At 54.9% G+C, this 17,325-nt stretch overlaps 7 protein-coding genes across 7 annotated transcripts; 4 read left to right on the top strand and 3 right to left on the bottom strand.

Annotated features, from left to right (window-relative positions):
* Positions 1 to 47: 47 nt before the first annotated feature.
* On the bottom strand, positions 48 to 2,323 carry B0T15DRAFT_502999 (uncharacterized protein; the record flags this gene model as incomplete). Its single annotated transcript, XM_062867456.1, has 3 exons — positions 48 to 89; positions 1,055 to 1,336; positions 1,646 to 2,323. The coding sequence occupies 3 exons, from the start codon at positions 2,321 to 2,323 to the stop codon at positions 48 to 50; spliced, it is 1,002 nt and encodes a 333-aa protein (XP_062721762.1).
* A 1,620-nt stretch (positions 2,324 to 3,943) lies between these two features.
* B0T15DRAFT_533969 (uncharacterized protein) lies at positions 3,944 to 4,828 on the top strand. Its single transcript, XM_062869403.1, has 2 exons — positions 3,944 to 4,493; positions 4,548 to 4,828. Exon 1 carries the CDS (start codon positions 4,048 to 4,050, stop codon positions 4,456 to 4,458), a length of 411 nt encoding a protein of 136 aa, XP_062721761.1. The 5' UTR covers positions 3,944 to 4,047; the 3' UTR covers positions 4,459 to 4,493; positions 4,548 to 4,828.
* Positions 4,829 to 6,576, bottom strand: B0T15DRAFT_533967 (uncharacterized protein). Its single transcript, XM_062869402.1, has 3 exons — positions 6,202 to 6,576; positions 5,518 to 6,127; positions 4,829 to 5,438 (listed from the first exon to the last, which is right to left on the bottom strand). The coding sequence occupies exons 1-3, from the start codon at positions 6,284 to 6,286 to the stop codon at positions 5,228 to 5,230; spliced, it is 906 nt and encodes a 301-aa protein (XP_062721760.1). The 5' UTR covers positions 6,287 to 6,576; the 3' UTR covers positions 4,829 to 5,227.
* A 1,477-nt stretch (positions 6,577 to 8,053) lies between these two features.
* B0T15DRAFT_397608 (heterokaryon incompatibility protein-domain-containing protein) lies at positions 8,054 to 9,523 on the bottom strand (the record flags this gene model as incomplete). Its single annotated transcript, XM_062864913.1, has 1 exon — positions 8,054 to 9,523. The coding sequence occupies one exon, from the start codon at positions 9,521 to 9,523 to the stop codon at positions 8,054 to 8,056; it is 1,470 nt and encodes a 489-aa protein (XP_062721759.1).
* A 1,987-nt stretch (positions 9,524 to 11,510) lies between these two features.
* On the top strand, positions 11,511 to 11,969 carry B0T15DRAFT_397872 (uncharacterized protein; the record flags this gene model as incomplete). Its single annotated transcript, XM_062864927.1, has 1 exon — positions 11,511 to 11,969. The coding sequence occupies one exon, from the start codon at positions 11,511 to 11,513 to the stop codon at positions 11,967 to 11,969; it is 459 nt and encodes a 152-aa protein (XP_062721758.1).
* An 845-nt stretch (positions 11,970 to 12,814) lies between these two features.
* On the top strand, positions 12,815 to 14,564 carry B0T15DRAFT_502994 (P-loop containing nucleoside triphosphate hydrolase protein; the record flags this gene model as incomplete). The annotated part of the gene is made up of 5 exons (XM_062867455.1): positions 12,815 to 12,939; positions 13,323 to 13,518; positions 13,572 to 14,055; positions 14,121 to 14,278; positions 14,418 to 14,564. 5 exons carry the CDS (start codon positions 12,815 to 12,817, stop codon positions 14,562 to 14,564), a joined length of 1,110 nt encoding a protein of 369 aa, XP_062721757.1.
* Positions 14,565 to 15,029: 465 nt separating this feature from the next.
* B0T15DRAFT_533959 (uncharacterized protein) lies at positions 15,030 to 16,208 on the top strand (the record flags this gene model as incomplete). Its single annotated transcript, XM_062869401.1, has 2 exons — positions 15,030 to 15,160; positions 15,222 to 16,208. Exon 2 carries the CDS (start codon positions 15,271 to 15,273, stop codon positions 16,204 to 16,206), a length of 936 nt encoding a protein of 311 aa, XP_062721756.1. The 5' UTR covers positions 15,030 to 15,160; positions 15,222 to 15,270.
* Between the last annotated feature and the right edge of the window lie 1,117 nt (positions 16,209 to 17,325).

Below are 17,325 nucleotides of genomic sequence, written 5' to 3'. Positions count from 1 at the left end.
TCCCGCCTGAACCTTCCGATGGGTGTGAGATACGCCTGACGAACTCGTCACGCAGCCTGGCCGTCCTCCAAGGAGGTGAGGGGGGAGACCTTGTTGTGCGTCAGCTTGGAAATGGCCCTTTACGCCGACCTTCCGGCTCTTCCAGAAGGTGTTTCGTTGGCAGGAACATGTTCGGAACGTATTGTACCAATACACTTGTCATCGTATAGTTGTCCCTGTTCACCAACCTACGACTTCTGCTTTTAGCGGCAATGTGCGCGGTGACAAACAGCACGGATAAAAGAATGCGAGAACGGAAAAGGCCCACAGCATACTGATGGGGATGCACACCTTCGCCGTCCATCGAGATCACCATGGTTCCTCTGCGGATGTAGCTCGCTGTCAGCTCACGCGGAAGGGAGACGCTTGGGCTGGTTGGTTGTCATGTCTCAATGGTGAAGGAAAAGACTCCTGCATTGCCAGATAGGAAAACCAGGGATTCTGATACCAGAATTACCAGTCCTATGCATCTCATGTCGCACCAGACGATCGATGCTGATGTGCCGAAACCAGCATTCTGCGATCTGAACTTCAGGGTGCCAGGGGCAGGGGTAATGCCACATTCTGAATCGTCGTTTGAAGCTTTGTCCAATGCAGGCTCAGGACACGAGTGGACCATCAATGTTTTGCATGTTCCGTGGGCATTTGGAGTCACATTCATGCATCTTCAGGTAAGGTATCCTTTCACGCGAAGAACAGGCGTATGAATTGGGGATAAGAGTATTGTACATGAGTGATGGGGCCGGCGTTATTGCCCGAGTAGCGATATACAAACATGAAGAACCACCTTGATCGTCTTGGCTCGGCCATTGATTTGAAACTAACGAGGAAACACCCTTCCATTTAGTCCATTGAATTGTGGAGTTACCTTGTGTGCTCAAGGAAGGAAGCCTATAGGAAGGGAGAATTGACCAAGAAGTTGAACCCGTTCGATAGTGAACTTGACTCCCACCCCTTGAAATGAATGCTCAGGTGATTCCAGGGATCCCTGAATGCCACGTGCCATTATATGCACATGCTGCAACTCCGTAAACAGGTGCTGGCTCTGCGACAATTCCTGTAGCTGTTTCTGGAGGTTCCGTTGTCTGTGGTTCGCCGCCAGGGTGAGGTTTTGAAGAGATTCGGGCAGGACTCTGACCAAGAGATCGTCGGCCGCGGCGTTCATATCGCCGCCAAAGCAGTCGAGGTCTGTTTTCAGAAACGACAACCGCTTGAATGCCTTGAGCGTGCTATTGGCCTTCAGAACATTTGGTGATCCATAAAATTCCAGATTCAAAGTCAAAGACTCCAACGAGTTCTGGTGGCGGCGTAGCAGCCCCTCAATAGCTTGACGAGGACCTGGACAAGGCACGGTATACTGATCTCGGTCACATAAGAAGGAGAATTCCCGGAGCAATGTACAAGAGGTGAGAAGGCTATCCAGCTGCTGGTGTAACAGGGAATTCGAATTGAGATGAAGTTTAACGACGTTGGGGATGGACAGTGGAATGAGTGGATGGTCGCCGCCAGGCTCTTCTTGACTGTGCTGCGTCGCAGTACCTTCGAGGCACTGCAACTCCGGTGCGAGGAGGAAAAGATCGGATAGATCCCAGACGGAGAGGCTTACGCCGACGGGTCGAGGCTCGTGGTAGAGGCGAATCTCCTTTAGCTTGCGCAGCGCATCAAGGGGGGACGGAGCTGCGGGTGGGATCGGACTGACGATGCGCCTGAACACCCACATGTCCTCCTGCTCCGGTGGCCGGTGGGAAACTGAGAAAGGCCCAAGGGAGATGAACTCACACTTAGGTGAATGGGCAATGATCAGCTGGATGACAGTGTAGTTGCCGAACGAATCCGAATGTTCCACGTTTTGAATGTTCTTAATTTTGAGTTGCCCACAAGCTTCCGCGAAGAGATCCTCAGACATGTTGAAGAGCTTGTCGTCCAAGGTACTCGGAGAAGGTAAGCTCCAAGAACGGCCCTGGGGAACGAAGTGAAGGGATCGCACCGCTTCGGCGAGATCGTGCCGAGCAACAAGGCTCCGCAGGAAGAGTAGCTTGCGATAGATATTGCTGACGCTGTCCTCGCCCTTAGATGGCCCAAGTGTCCTCACCTCCGAGGTGAAGAAATGGTAGAGGATGGGTTGGGTAACATCGCGCAAATAGCGAGACACCTGACAGAGCGTGACCAGAGTCTGCTCGTCGTACGGATCCCTGACATTGTCGTGTCTGCAGTGTGCACAGAAAAACTCGAAGATCGTAGTGAGGACCTCGGTTGGGAGACCTCCGAGCTTGCACGCCGCCATCTGCATTGATTAGACCTTTGTAGTTCTGAGCTGCTGAGGACAAAATGCGTCTGCAATGAATGTACGTATGCATAATACCGGTGTACTAATCGGTGAGTGTAAGAGAGAACTGAGACAGTCGAGGAGACAGTCGAGGAGACATGAGCGGGAAATGCGGTGAATGAGACGAAGGCGCTGCGGTAGGTATAGGGCGAATTTCACTGAGGTACAGAGAAGGAACGATTCCAGAGTGTATAGCATCGGGGACTGCCCTGGTGGTGCATCTGTCGGGGTTGTGAGTCAGGAAGGAAAGGGTCAACGAGCTGATGTATGTGCCGATGTTATCGTAAGGAAGGAGAGGCTCAAGCTTAGCGGAAGGTTAAGATAGTGCAGGCAAGAGAAGCCGCAACTGTGCACGCAATGGATCATTGTCTTGCAACCTGCAGCTTGTGACCGAGTATGTGATACTTATCTTGAGACGAGTGGAACCAGGGAAGAGATGTTTACATGAAGTTCAGAACTGTCTAAAGAGACTCTCAGCCAATGCCAGAGAGTGACTGCAGCTTATAGTATCTGTAAGTTAGGGTAAGGTACCTTAGACAAGTGTAAACATCGTTCCTGGCCGCCCCTCCGAGAATTGGGCCCGAGCATGCTACCTAGTTGAACAAGAAGAGCTCCTGCGGGATACGTTCTGGGAAGTGCTTCTGCAGCCTGCAAACTCCTGTCAGTCTCAAGGGTCGTGGCTACCCTACACATGTTAGCCGCAACAGACTACCTCAGAGGACGTTTGCATTGAATATGTACTAGCATTGTAGGCTAACAAAATGATTTGATGAGCATAAGGACGTTGGCATCATCACTTCCCATTTCCTAGTCGGTGACAGTAAGTTTACATCTGGTTTGGTTACCTATCACTAAACAGTAAACACCACGCTGGATTGGTTCTGAAGAGCAAGGGCGCAAGCACGGTTGTTTGCTCGAGAAGACGGATCGGTCAAAGCAGAGGCTATTACATCACTGACATGGTGTGAAGCGTGTGATACCTCTTGCATACGAGCCTGCGATGGCAGACCTTTTGCCCTTCGTTCCTTGCATCTGCCAAGCACAGTAGCTCCCTCTCGCATTGGAGCCACACCGAGCAGTCCTCCGGTTGTTGGTTCGAGTCTGCGCCTGCCGACCCAGCCCTTACGGCTCTACACCGTCAATCGGTTGGCGGAACCCAAGTATCTCGGTGTGACCGACCGATATGACCGGCAACCTCGCCCCCAATCCTTATCATCGGCCGCTGTCTAAGGTACCAAACGCCTCGGCCTGCCCAACACAAGTTTCAATGGCCTTGGGGTTGGTCAGATTGGGGACCATGATTGGCGGTTGGCGGGTGTTCCTATTCTATCACTATCACCTGACTGTCTCTTCATGCAGCGCAATCTCGATCGGGCTTCATTGTCCTCGGTGACGGCTTTCGTAATGTTTGCTAAGCCCCTTCAACCAGCCAGTGGGAAGGAGACATTGGCGATACAATGGTTGTCTGCCTGATCAATGCTGCGGCGCGGAATCACCGGTCACCACACCCTCTTCCATTTGGCTCACTCCTCGCCGTGTACCCGAGCAGCAGCAGACGGGATGTGCTTAAAATGGGCGAAGACCCGGACAGCTTGTTGTCCTAATCCTCTCACCTCAAGGAGCGGCAACAGGATCTCTCCAACTCTTTCAATTCAGACTGAGAACCCTAGACTTCACCCATCATGCTGACACAATCTTGGTCAACCGTGCTTCTCATGGGGCTGCTGGGCCCTTTCGTCCTTGTCTCCGCCGAGTCGCCCTCCCCTAAGCAGGAGGGGGATCTGACCGCAGAGTCAGGGCGTTCGGGATACAACAAGTTCAAGTTCGAGAGGGACAGAACCTCCCGCACCTCCACTGCCAACGAGGAGAGTGACGTTACGGCACAATCGGGGCGGTCGGGGTACAACAAGGCCAAGAAGCACGAGAGTTCCGCATCCTCGTCTGCCAACCAGGAAGGCGATCTCCAAGCGGAGTCCGGGCGGTCTGCATACAACAGATTCCAAAAGGAGGACTCGGTCCTTGAAGTCAGAGAAGCTGCAACCACACTGGTCACCATCACGTTTACCATGCCCGAACCGGCCGCAACGGATTAGGGTCCATCTTATGTCATGGGGCCTTCTAGTGACGGGTCAGTAAGTCGAATGAACGGGGAATTTGATTAGCAGTGACTGATTGAAAGTAGGCATCGTCGTCGGTACGACAGCATCTCTGTGGAGGGCATGGATTATATCTGGGACAGGTTGAGTTCAAGGCTCGATTGGCATTTGGGGAGGAGGGAGGGAGGGCGAATGTTTAGTGACCAGTTCGATTAGTGAAAGTACCCGCTTAGCTATAGGGGCTCATAATGTCAAGTGTCGGCTTCTTTCTAGTGAAGAGCTAATTATGGAACGTCGACTGGGCGTAGACACTAGTAGTAATCGCATGATCACACGATACCCTACGAGATGTAACAAATCCAAGACCTTTTTGATTTTCTTCAATTGGAAGACCAGTTGGTCAGAGAGTAAGGTACCTAAGTAGCTATAGCATTTATCCTGTCGTTAGCGAGCATATCCTTGTCCGACTTCCTTGGGTGTGCTTTCGTTCTCGTTCCGATCCGCCTACCCCTCATACACATCAAGCACAGTGATAAAGTTGAACGCCAAGAATGCATCCGACAAATATCCAAGAGAGACCCAGCACTGAGATGCCTTGGTGAACTCCGAATCTGCATGAGCTGCCTTCCCACTCTCATCCCCCTCCACCATGTTGCATTGTGTCCAACTTCATCCCGTCCTTATCGTCCTTTGCATTTGGAGCGCCAGTGACTCAGCCGCAGCTTGAGTCATTAGCTCGCACTGCTTGGCAATGACCGCAGACCAATTACTCATCTTCGCCGATGCGGATTCTGCCCTCAGCAGGCACGCCCTGAGACCAGTAACCTCCAAGGTCGAGGTTGGTCTCCGCGATGGCCCGGTGGCTGATCAGCAGCCAGAGACCAAAGACGGGCAGGGCCAGGGCGTCCAGAATGGCGAAGATGATGATCTCGGTGTCGACGTTCGTCCTGCGCGCAAGGGTGGTGATACCCCAGACACTTTTATCACACACAGGGTGTCAGTTCTAAACCCTCAACAACCCACGCGGAGATAAGATGGATGGAAAGGGCAACTCACATCGGATACGCAGCCCACAAGACAAGCACGTACGTCGCCAGCGACGCCCACAGCTTCTTCACGCGCGCGGTCTTATTCGACACGGAGCGCATGCCGTTCAGCGCGACATGCCACACGACAAACAGGTAGCTCAGGGCCGAGATGGCGAACCAGCCCCACTTCTGCGCGGTGTGCTCGGCGGCGAAGGCGGCGAACAGGCCAGTCAGCACCATGATGAGGTTGGCCGCGAGCGCCATCAGGGTGTAGGCGCCGCTGAGGCCGCCCAGCAGGCATAGGTTCAGCAGCACCAGCGGCGTGGTGAGCGCCCACTGCACGTAGCGGCCCCAGTAGACCTGGCGGCACACCTCGTGGAACGTGTCGGGCACGTGCTTGTGGCTGTCGCGCACCACGTGGCAGCTGAGGCTGGTGGCCTGGCCCGACGCCATGGCGAAGTAGGCCAGCGCCGACACGAGCAGCGCGAGCGTCGTCGTGGTGTGGTAGAGCCGCTTCGACACGGGCACGTTCCACGAGAGGAGGGCGAAGAGGGCCGACGCGAGCGTCATGGCCGCGAAGATGACCCACAGCGTGCGGTGGCCCGCCTCATGCGCCACCTGGTAGTAGGTCGGGGTTGCTGGTGCGATTTGTTGTTAGCTGGTTTTGACTTTTGATGGTCAGCAGGGGAGCTGCGGAAGTGGCATGGCATACGGGCAACCGTGGGGATCGGCCCCGGGTGCGAGGTGGATGCGGCCTGCGGGTAGAGCATCTCGGCGACTTGCTCCGGAGAAATCATTGTGGTTACTGTTCTCGGAGAATGGTCAAGCTACAGTATGATACTCGGGATGCTAGGGAAATGAGACCTTGCAATTCAGAAGTGAACAGCTTGCGGAGAACTCGATATAAAAAGGAGTATCGGGATGCTGCATTCTCAAGTGGGATTCGCCCCAACTCATGGTCACCTGGTGCCTCTCCGCAAGTTTTGGTCTAATGCATATGTAAGAACGACGTCATCAGAGATCGAGCGTTACGTACGCACCCTCTGCCTCGAGACACCCTGATGGTTGCGCAGGCGGCAGAGCTTCGAATATCGTGGCGCAATGCAGGCGGGGCTCAAAAACACCCGATTCGATGACGTTAAACTTAAAGACCTGCAGGCCCATTGAGCAGAGCTCGAACCAATCGTAATCGCTGCCGGGTTAAACAAACGCGGGATTGTGGAATGTGCAGTGATGATCAATGCCGCCTGTAACCGGCGATCGAACGTTTCGCTTTCGATGAAGATAACTTGAACTTAATAATAATAAGTGCAATGATGGAATTGACAGAGTTGGCCACCAAACGAAATCTACAGCACCTACCAGGTAATGAAGGAGGTATCCGGTCTGGACACTAACAACAGACACCTGGGCGCTATAGTATATATCACACTGCACACAACCATTTACGCCCTCTAAGAGGACTGTTACAACCAGTACTAGCCTTGTAGCAAGGCAAGGTAAGGTTGCCCAAACTCAGCCCGGCTGACCGATCTTAGGTGATACATGATGTAGCATCCGTCTTCCCAGTTATCAGTCTACGGGTGTGTAGTAGGTGCGAAGGTTAAGTTCCGTAGTGCACTAATGTAGATCCGCTGGACTAGGTAAGGTAAGGCACTTTCCTTCCCACCTTACCCACGCCGTAAAGAGGCTCGGCAAGATGGATAGACAAACCTGGAAGCTCGCCAGGCCGCGTGTCGCATGGCACGAGGTCGACGTGGTGAATCATGGATACGAGCGATGTTATACCGCGATATGGTGTCCAATAGTTTAGACTTAGCCCACACCACACGGCCAAACCATTCACTCGTAGGGATAAGTCAAGTAGATTGTAGTGCTGAACTCAGGGGCAGAGAACACAAGCTAGGTACCTAGGTACCGGAGGTACTGGTATAGCAGGAACAGGGGCAGAAGACTGGGAAACAGGCTCTCCATGTACATAAGGAATAAAGGCCCCCACAGTCTCAGACTCTTTAAGCAAGCAAGCAATACAACCTATGTGACCCCCTAAATTCGAACTTCGACATGTAGAATGCGGTCGCAAATGCGTTGATCTTCCCAGTCTGCCTCTTATCAACACTTCAAGTGGTCAGAAATTAGACTATAACGATAGTCTGGTCCGCAGAGCCATCAACAGCTTTCAATAACTGAAAGCAAGCATCATGTTCCTTGCTAGCCCAGCCATTCTTTGATATCCTAACATGTCCAACCCGCTCAAAGACCTCCCCTCCGGCACCGAGGCCAAGCCCATGCTTACGACGAAGTATCAATCCCTGAACTGTAGATGGAAGTTTCTCGAGCCCTGGGGGCACTGGGCCAGACCCGAACGGCGCTGAACCAGACTTGAACAGCGCCTTGTCCGTCCTTGCTCCGAGGAGAAGCCAGAACAGAGACTCATCGTCGGGTAACCGCATGGCAAAGTTGAAGGTAGCAGAGACAATGAACTTCCCAAAGTTGTAACGTTTTGGCGTCATTCTGAGCCGCGGGCTTGCATTCATTTCGTCTTCATCTTCAAGACGGCGCTGTTAGACCTCGAGTAGCGGCGCAGTAAGCCTAATTTGCCCCCCTGAAACTGTGCCGAAGGGGTCTTTTCCGCTCGGTGTACACTCCGTTTCGAGTATGGTTGTGTAAACCTTTTCCAGTGTAGTGCCATAGTCGATTATGAAATCGGATTCGTCGTAACCGGGAGACTTTTCCAGGCAAGCCCAAGACCACGAAGGAGCTCTATAAGGAAAGACTCGTCGCGCATAGGAAGCTCGAGCCCCCCACAGCAGTGCCTCGGGCAAGTGCGCGCTCCACAGACCGGCAAGATATCGCCCATGTTCTCCGGCGTCGGAGATCTCTTTCACGATGCCAGATAATGCGGGAAGACGGTCCATCCTTTTCGTAATGTTCCTCCTCCTGTAGTTCTGAACCAGTCTAGTCCAGGACGAAAATGTTTCTTTGGCGTTTTTGGAGTCTCGACAGCGGCTGAAAACCGCCCTGGGACTCCAAGAGGCCGGAGAAAATGTCGTTTTATCCTGATCCATATCCATACATTCGCAGAGAGAGTCGGACTGGCATTCCCAGTACAGTTCGTCATGAGCGAAGTGAATGATTCTTGATGCTAACACCTCCTCTTGGAGAGTCCAAGCTCTTTCACCGAGCGGTCGAATAGACTCCGCCGAGAAGCCTCCGGAAGAGCTCTCCGCTCCTCCGTGTTTTCGTAGCACTCGCCCATAAATGACACACTCTGAGTCGTCGCTCGACGAGGCGACTTTGGCAAGGACCCGCTCTGATGTTTGCTGTGATTTCCGGGGCAAAAACCCGCTATTGCAGTCCTTGGCGATATCGGCGGCAATGACAACATAAGCATTTTTGTAGATGGCGGCCATGTTGCTGGACTGGATTTCCCAGTCCTCCTGACTGTCCTGAACAATGCAGAGGGCGTCGATCCACAAATACTTGATCCCCAACGCCCGAGTTACTGTGACAGCGTCCTGCAGGGTTCTAGGCAGCTGGTGGAACGATATGCCGTTTTGCCGATCGCGGTATGTGCTTTGAGTCGTCCGTAGCGGTAAAGCATCGCCCCAGCAGTATGAAAGAGACGCATATACGCCTGTTTCGCCTCTTGAAGCGTAAAGGCTGACACGGTCGTCTGAGTCAGTGGCGACGCTCACGTCGAGGACTCGAGCAGGTAACGGCACTCCTTCGCTCCAGCAGCCGCTGTGGTCCTGGGTGCAGACCTGGAGCCATCTGGAGATCGGTCGCAGGAAGGTCAACTCCCGGGGGTTACAAGTGCTGCGCCGTATTGGTATTGGAATTATAGTGCACTCTCTCCCTTCGATATCTGTGTATATAACGATGGAAGTAGTTTGGCCATGGGACTCAGAGTACCACCAGTTACGCCTCTTAGGATGAAGGGTGTGGACGCTGACCTCGAGGGTTTGTCTCTCTTCCTGGCGATAAGCTATGGGCCAAAGGTAAACCCATCTCCGGTTCTGGTCGGAAGACATCATGGCGAATTGCAGCACGGCTGTCCGTAAGAGGCTGCACAGGTAACATTGGGCCTCAGAACGGTCGAGTTCATCCAAAGTAGCACGAGAGGCAGTGCATATCTTGCAGTCGAAACTTTTTCGGTTCGGGGATCCTGGTTCCGGAATGCTCAAGCATCGACTCTGGCCCTCGCCAGTTTGGCTTTGACCCAGCGCATCGGAAGGATAACATTCAGGCAGTTCGAAGCTGTCCATTAGAAAGAAAGCAGTGGCAATGCGGTTGACGAAATGTGAGCCAGCCAATGACTGGTATCGACGATAATGTGGTAGAGCAGACGGAGCTTAGAAGAGGGAAGTCTTGAAATCTTCACTTTCGCGAAGGCCTCGCAGTGGTCGGACTCCGTGAACTCAAGTTCCACCAAAGTCACGACGTGAAAAGTTCTCGCGGACTCATCGGGCGTCAATTGGGAGCCGGACGGGCGGTGCAACCCGGCAGTTTGTCAGTTCCTACCAAGCAGCTATTCAACTCTCACGATTGGTTGCAATGTACGGCATTGACGCGTCTGTGACACTCTATGTAGGCTGCGCAGCTGACCCGGAGAGTACCGTATGCGGCGAGTCGTTGCCCATAGCGCCATGCCTCCAACGCTCAGTTCGCCGTTAATGAAAGGCCAGGTCGTACAGTAACACGCAGCCCAACATCTCGGGCCATATACAAGGAAGCGTATCAGGTCGTGCGCGCCGGAGATAAAGTCGACGCTACCTGGTGTAGGCGCATAGAATCCCCAGCGCAGAAAGACAGACACTATCCGCATACCCATAGGCTTGATTTTCCATAGGAGGACCTGCGTCGGCGTTGCCTCTCACCTAAGCAGCAGCGAACAAAGGTCCGTCCAGCGAGCTCGCACCCGGCCGCACTGCACCAGGGGTTCGTGCGAGAGGACCAGCTCCTGGAGGATCCATGCGCGCGTGAACCAGGGCCGGGAGAGAATGGCGTCCTCGGCGGGCCATACAGCTTCGGCCGTCGCCTGGAGGCGGTCTTCCTCGCTCAGTGTGTGCCAGCAGGCGGCACTCCGCAGTACCAGCTCCGCGTCAGGGGTGACAGATCCTAGGAAGATAACAATGTGGTCGGCAAGGGAATGGTTACGTTCCGCGACGTTATTCTGGTCCATGCATATCGCGTAGGCACATACGCGGCAGGTCACCGAGGCATCGCGTATGCCACGCAGCGCAGGATCCGATGAGGTTGTCGCCGAGGTTTCCTGCCCGTCGAGGATGGCAGCCGGAACCACCAGTACTTGCTTGCATGCTTTTGGCGGAGATATAGCTTGACTTGACGAGACGATGCTCGTGAAAATCCCTGCCCCCAAGTATCAAACCTTCAAGATAGTAGAATGTACTGTACCACGGTCTCATTGGAGTTGCGACGCGTTACGTGCCGAAGCGGCACCGGCGTTGCAGCTGTCAATGAATGACCCGGAAACGCTCACAGTAAGCAAGTTCTTAGACTGATTCTGCAGGTTTTGGGACTCGTGGAAAACATTAACGAATCTCACACCGTTTGGGTGTGATGGGTGAAATTGATGTGGCCATTGCCCTGACGATGGCGACGCCTTTCCCTTCGCAACACTTTCGAAACCGCCTTCTGACCAACACGATCGGACTGATTGGTGAGCCAAAGGCCCAACCAACGGCCAGCCCCCGCAGTGGGTCTGTGCTTTGATTGGCTTCGCCACCCAAGCTTGGCGCGACCGACCCCACCGACGTCATCTTGACAGGGGTTAATGATTGCTCTGCTCTTGAGCTTAGGCCCATCATGGGGGTCTGAATGGGCTGATTTACATCTGGCAGGCAGCCGTTTGCGTGACCAGCTTTTGCACACCTCTGACCTTTGTCACTCAGAACCAAGCATCCCAAAAAGCCAGCGTTGCAGGTCTACCATACCATAACACCAGCGACAGCAACACCAACGAGCAAGGCAAGAACTCACACCACAAACCGACTCAAAATGGCCTCAGCCCCGGAGAACTGCCCCGTGGTCGGCACGACCAACACCACCCTCCCGCCTTCGCACCCGGACGTCGATCTCTCCAAGCCCGGCCAGACCTGCCCCGTCGTCGGCGCAACAACAGACCACCACTCGAACCTGCACAAGCACCCGAGCGTGCCCATCCCCGACGGCCGCTCTCCCGCCGACGCGTCCGCCTGTCCCGTGCTGAAGAACAAGCTGGTCAACGAACCCAAGAGCAAGGCGATGGACGACGACGTGTGCCCCGTCGTAGGGACGGCGACGACCGTGCTGCCGCCGGATCACCCTGCTACCGAGGGGAAAGACGACGAGGCCGTCTGCCCGGTCACGAAGGCCAAAGTGGGGCACCACAAGGGGAAGGTGCAGGGGCATCCGGATGTTAGCGGAGCGCAGGACGGGGCGGTCTGTCCCGTTGCTGGCGTCAAGGCTCCTGCTTGAGTGATTTCGTTTATGGGGTATTGGAGTCAACATGCAGACATGGGGGATGGGACGGGTCATGGATATCCGGTGCTTAGCGACTGTGGGTTTATGGTCATTCAATACATCGCACTGTTGTTCCGTCTCCTGGCCTGCGCTCTGGATAATTCGTTGCTTGGCTGTGGTGATCCTCCCTCCCTGAGTTCCAAAGCCAGAGCCCACAAGCCAGCAGGTTCAGAGAAACATGGGTCACGCACACACCGGACAGGAGCTTCGACGCCGTGCCTGATGAGTTCGTCGACATAGCCTCAACTTTGGGCTCCGTTATCGACGTACCCCGTTTCGCCCACGGGGCGATTGGCCATCCAGCGGACCAGCAGGTAGGGTGTCTTCGGTGGGCTCGTGCCCCGGCAGGTCCAACAGCCGCAACCGGCGAAGCACCAGTTTCTTGGTCTTGCCGTCGAAGTAGACCTGTGTGATACGCGGGACATCCGAACGAATCGGACCGCTTCCTAAACTAGAATGGCAATTGGTTGTTATGCAACAACCCCATCATCTGCTGGCTGACCGTATAGCAGTTCGTGAGCTGGGCAGCCTGATCCGCCTCCTCATGGATGCCGGAGACGTCGTGCGGCAGCACCATGGAAGGAAGGCATGCCGTCGAGGTCCCTTGCCCGCTCCCGCCGGCGGCCCCGTCCTCAAACCCCTGACGAGCAGCCGGTTCTACCTAAGGCTGAATACCCAGTTCACCCAGATAGGTGCCCATCTCCACGCTGTGCTGCGCCTTGATCCGGCTGCATTGGCGTAGAGGCCGACTTCAGCTCGGTGCAGCGCACAGCTACGTTGTAGAAGACGTGGAAGAGGTCATGGAGTTTTGCAAAGGCGCTGGGGTGCTGGCATGCGGACTCGAGAGAGCCGACAAAAGCGTGCATTCGGTCCAGATCCTCCACATCGCCTGTCTCTATGGTGTGGCAGAAGAGTACGATGAAAGGTATGAAAGGCGAGAAGAGGATTGTTCTGAAAAAGAGAGGATACGTTAGGCTTCTTGTCTCACGAATGGCTACCAATCGCTCCGGAGAACAACCTGCGAGTGTGACGGGAAATATCGACTTCGAGAATATAGCTTTCAGCTACCCGGCCTGGAGTTACAGTATTGAACAACTTCAATCTACACGCCCTCGCTGGTAAGGTAACGGCGCTTGTCGCAGCAAGTGGATCGGGCAAGAGTACCATCATCGGCCTGATCGAGCGGTGGTACAACCCGGGATGATCTGGCGTTGTGAGACTCGATGGCAGACTGATCGACAAGGCTGAACGTCCGATGGCTCCGGCAGCACGTCCGCCTTGTGCAGCAAGAACCTGTATTATTTGCAGGTTCTGTTTCGACAATATCGCAAGTGGCCTCGTCGGTACGCCATGGGTGAACGACGGCTACGCCGAGAAGCTGAAGAGGGTGAAAGACGCTGCCCGCATCGCCTTTGCCGATTATTTCATTGCTACTTTCCCCGACGGCTATGATACGCTCATAGGCGAACGCGGAGCCTTGTTTTCCGAAGGGCAGAAACAGCGGGTGGCGATCGCCCGGACATCGTCTCACAACCGCGGATTCTCCTCCTCGACGAGGCCACCAGCACGCTCGATCCCAACGCCGAGGAGATTGTCCAGAAGGCTCTCGGAAACGCCTCCCGCAGGTGTACGACTATGACCATTGCGCATAAGCTCGCGACGATCCGGAATGCCGATAACATCGTGGTGATGGAGAAGGGCCGCATTATCGAGCAAGGCACACACGGCTCGTTGCTGGGGAACAACGGTGCATACGCGCGTCTTGTGCGAGCTCAGGATCTGTCAGCACCCAAGCAGGATTCCGACAGGAACTCGGAGGACGTTGATGAGGCCAAGACCGAGGCTGGGCCTGCTGAGCTGACCAGGACGCTGACGCGGGACTCGACCACGACGAAGGGACGCATGGAGGACCAGGTAGCTAGGTATGACTACGATAACAGGAAGCCGGTTGGGATCATCGCGACGATCTGGCGACTGGTAATCTCGTCTCCTGAACTGAAATGGACCTACCTGTCTCTTCTACTGGGATGCCTCGGCGCAGGTAAGATTGGTGTCCGTTGAGCTTACACTTACCCGATAGTAGCACTCGCGCTGACGGAGTCGCAGCCACTACATACCCCAGCCACGCATTCTTAGTATCGAGGTTCATCAGCGTGTTCCAGTTCACCGGCTCGCAGATGGAGGAAAAGGGTAACTTCTTCATGGGGGCCGGCACCCTGGTGGTATACTTCGTCATCGGGTGGTGCTGGAACGTCATTGCCCAGGTGAGACACAACATACAATACAATACTATGGTCCCTGTTTTCGTTGTTACCCCGAAGCTAACCATGCGGCAGACACTCAATCACAAGTATAGGCGGATCCCGGGATATCGTCAGCAACATGGTGAAGCAAGATCTGCAGTTCTTCGACCGTTCCGAGAACTCGACTGGCGCCCTGACCAGCCGAGCGGGTTCCTACCCCCAGACTATATTCGAGCTGATGGGCTTCAACGTTGCCTTGATACTCATCGCGACTCTCGGCGTGCCACCGAGCGGACTGAACTCCTGAAGTGGTATTGCGGGCATACGTATCATTGCATCGAAAGGCATAGGTAGACGGGCAAGCATCCCTTCGAGTTGAATATGGATTGATTTGAGTCATATATAACAGTACTAGGTAGTATTAATAGACCCGATACATAATAATGCAAACGTGTTTGGCGAGAAAGAAGTCCACGTCACCTCACCGCACTTGACCTCGGCCAAACCACGTGCACCGGAGACTCGTGAATGCGTCCCTGGTAAAGGTTTAACAAAATCCGGGTGTTAGTCCCCTGCGAAGATCAGAGATCTGTCTCTCGGGCCTAAAACCTGGCCAACGCGGCCCTCGAAACAAGATTTGTCGAAAGCTTCAACCATTCATTCCGGGGGTAACTTGAAAGCCAGTGCAAAAAGTAATAAAGACTGCAAGCTGTGGCGCTAATTACGCCGCATGCAAAGGATGACATGCGTCGTTGAAACTGTCTGGGAAATGCCCGTTGGAAGTTTTCGCGCCAGCTGATTTGACGGCAGCATCCGGGCGCCGCATGGCCTACCAAATGGTGTCCCAAACTGGCGGGTGACCCTAAAATTAGCGCCCAAACATGTTTTGGGGAGGGTGCGACACTGTCCAGCGGCCCATCAGCATGGGCGCCGGGCCGAGGTCCGGTGACCGGGGGTGTCTTACACCCGACGGGCAATTAAAACAGCAGACACCGGTCAGGTCGCCGTGCAAGATGACCTCGAGGTCTCCCAGTGCGGTTGATCCGTTCTCAGGCCTGCGGTCGACTTCTTTTCATCCTCACCGGATCTTTGGGAAAACTTTTGGAAGCGCTGGCATCGCTGTTCATCAACGTCAAGTCATCAACAAACGACCGATCTGCAGTACAACCATCCCCGTGGAGAGACCGAGACGCCCAAAAAGAAAACCCAAAATGCCGTCCTTCACAAGCAGACACTACATTCCCGACCGGTTCCGGTCCCTCTCCAAGGCGGACGACGACGACGACGCGATGGAGGATGTCATGTCGACCAGCCTCAGCCCCAAGGACACGGCATCGCACCTCTCCAGCGACCTGACCCTGGTCCCGTCAGACGGGTCTCTGCTCGACTACTTCGACCTGCCCTCACCACCCAGCACGCCCCAACGGCCCACCCACAGTCTCAGCCTCTCCTCCCTGAACAGCTTCTCCAGCCCGGCCATCGCCAGCCCCGGCCGTCGCTCCTCAGCAGGTAGCCCGCCCAGCCTGTCATCATCATCATCACCATCCCCAGCAAGCAGCAACAGCCCCCGCCCAATGTCATCCGCCTCTCCCCCGCGCTGGCCAACAGCCGCCCAGCGCATCCAGCGCCTGCCGACCCGCCCCCGCTCACGCAGCGCCTCGTCGGTATCGTCAACGGGCTCGTCGTCGACGACGATGACGCTAGGGGGCGATGGTGGTGGTGGTGTGGATGTCGAGATGGGCGGGACCGTGGTACCGGTGGTGCCGCTGGTGCGCCCGGCGCGCAGGACGCCGTATTACCCGCCCAACTCGTCGCGCAACGTGGACCGCACGCGCGTCTACATGAACCGGGGGCCGCATTACATCCCCAACTGGACGCCGCTGTCGAGCTTGCCGAGGCATGTGCAGCTGAGGATTGAGGAGCGGATGGTGCGGTTTACTGCGATTTGAAGGGGGAGGGGGAAAGGGGGGGGTAGAATTTACCATTCTTGGCGAGAGGTTGGGGTTCTTGGGGCGCTTTAAATATTGGGAAAGTCACTACGGTGATGGATCTGGCATCGGCATTGGAATCGTTGGCGTTCGGAGTTACGAGAGCTCGGGAACTGGTTGAAGACTGGAGTGCTTTGGACGCGGTTTAAAGGTAGGTATTCATGGGCGAATGGAAGGCAGCATCATAGAGCGGAATCTGGAGCAATCACGGGTCGGGTAGATAAAGGAACGTCGCGTCCTCGGCAACTGCTTCATTAATCGACCGGTTTATGAGATTTTGAGGACAACGGGATCTCGGTGACAGGACAAGGGCTTACAATGGTTATTGGCGGCGGAGTTGAGAAAGAACCTTCCACCGAATCCCTGAAACATGAAGAGCTCGACTTTGAGATTGGCACTTACTATCATGCCCCCCATCCCAAGTGAACTTTCATAACACGTCAGCACTTGAACTACCCAAACCCGCGACGATAAAAATCATACAAAGGCAACAGGAATGTCGTGCCGCATCCGGGGGACAAAGCAAGCCGTACCAAAGGAAAACCCGAAGTGCATCTTTCCACAACTCCGAGCTGCCACCAAAGATTGCAAGCAAGAACGCCATCACTGTCCTGGAGGGTACTGGAAGAGAATGAGGCGCCGCGGCCCTTTTCCGTACGAGACATAATACCGACCGTGACTCCAGCCTGCGTGACCCTCGCTCCGCTTCGTAATCTCGTGCTTATTACTAGTACCAAGCAGGGGTGTGTCGCTCCCTGTAAGGGCAGCCAGGGACGAGTAGGAGACGTTCGACCTCATCCGATACGCAGCCGTATCCTTCTCCCCCTTCATGGGCATCGTGGGCGAGAGCTCCTCGAAGCCGAACTGCTTTTCTTTGCCGCGGGTGACGGGACGCACTTCGCCGTCATCATCATCATTCCACTTGATGTCTCGGAACTCGGGCTTCTTGGTCTTGGGGGACAGTCGGAGGCGGATGCGTCGGAGCCACATGGCACCGGCGGGTCAAGAATTGTGATGTGGATTTTTCTGGGGAAGCAGCAGATCTCAGGGCTGTTGATTTCTTAGGAAGATGATGGAGGA

Source organism: Chaetomium strumarium (genome assembly GCF_033439665.1).
Source record: "Chaetomium strumarium strain CBS 333.67 chromosome Unknown B0T15scaffold_4, whole genome shotgun sequence".
Lineage (NCBI taxonomy): Eukaryota > Fungi > Ascomycota > Sordariomycetes > Sordariales > Chaetomiaceae > Chaetomium > Chaetomium strumarium.
This window is presented reverse-complemented; position numbering and strand designations above follow the sequence as displayed.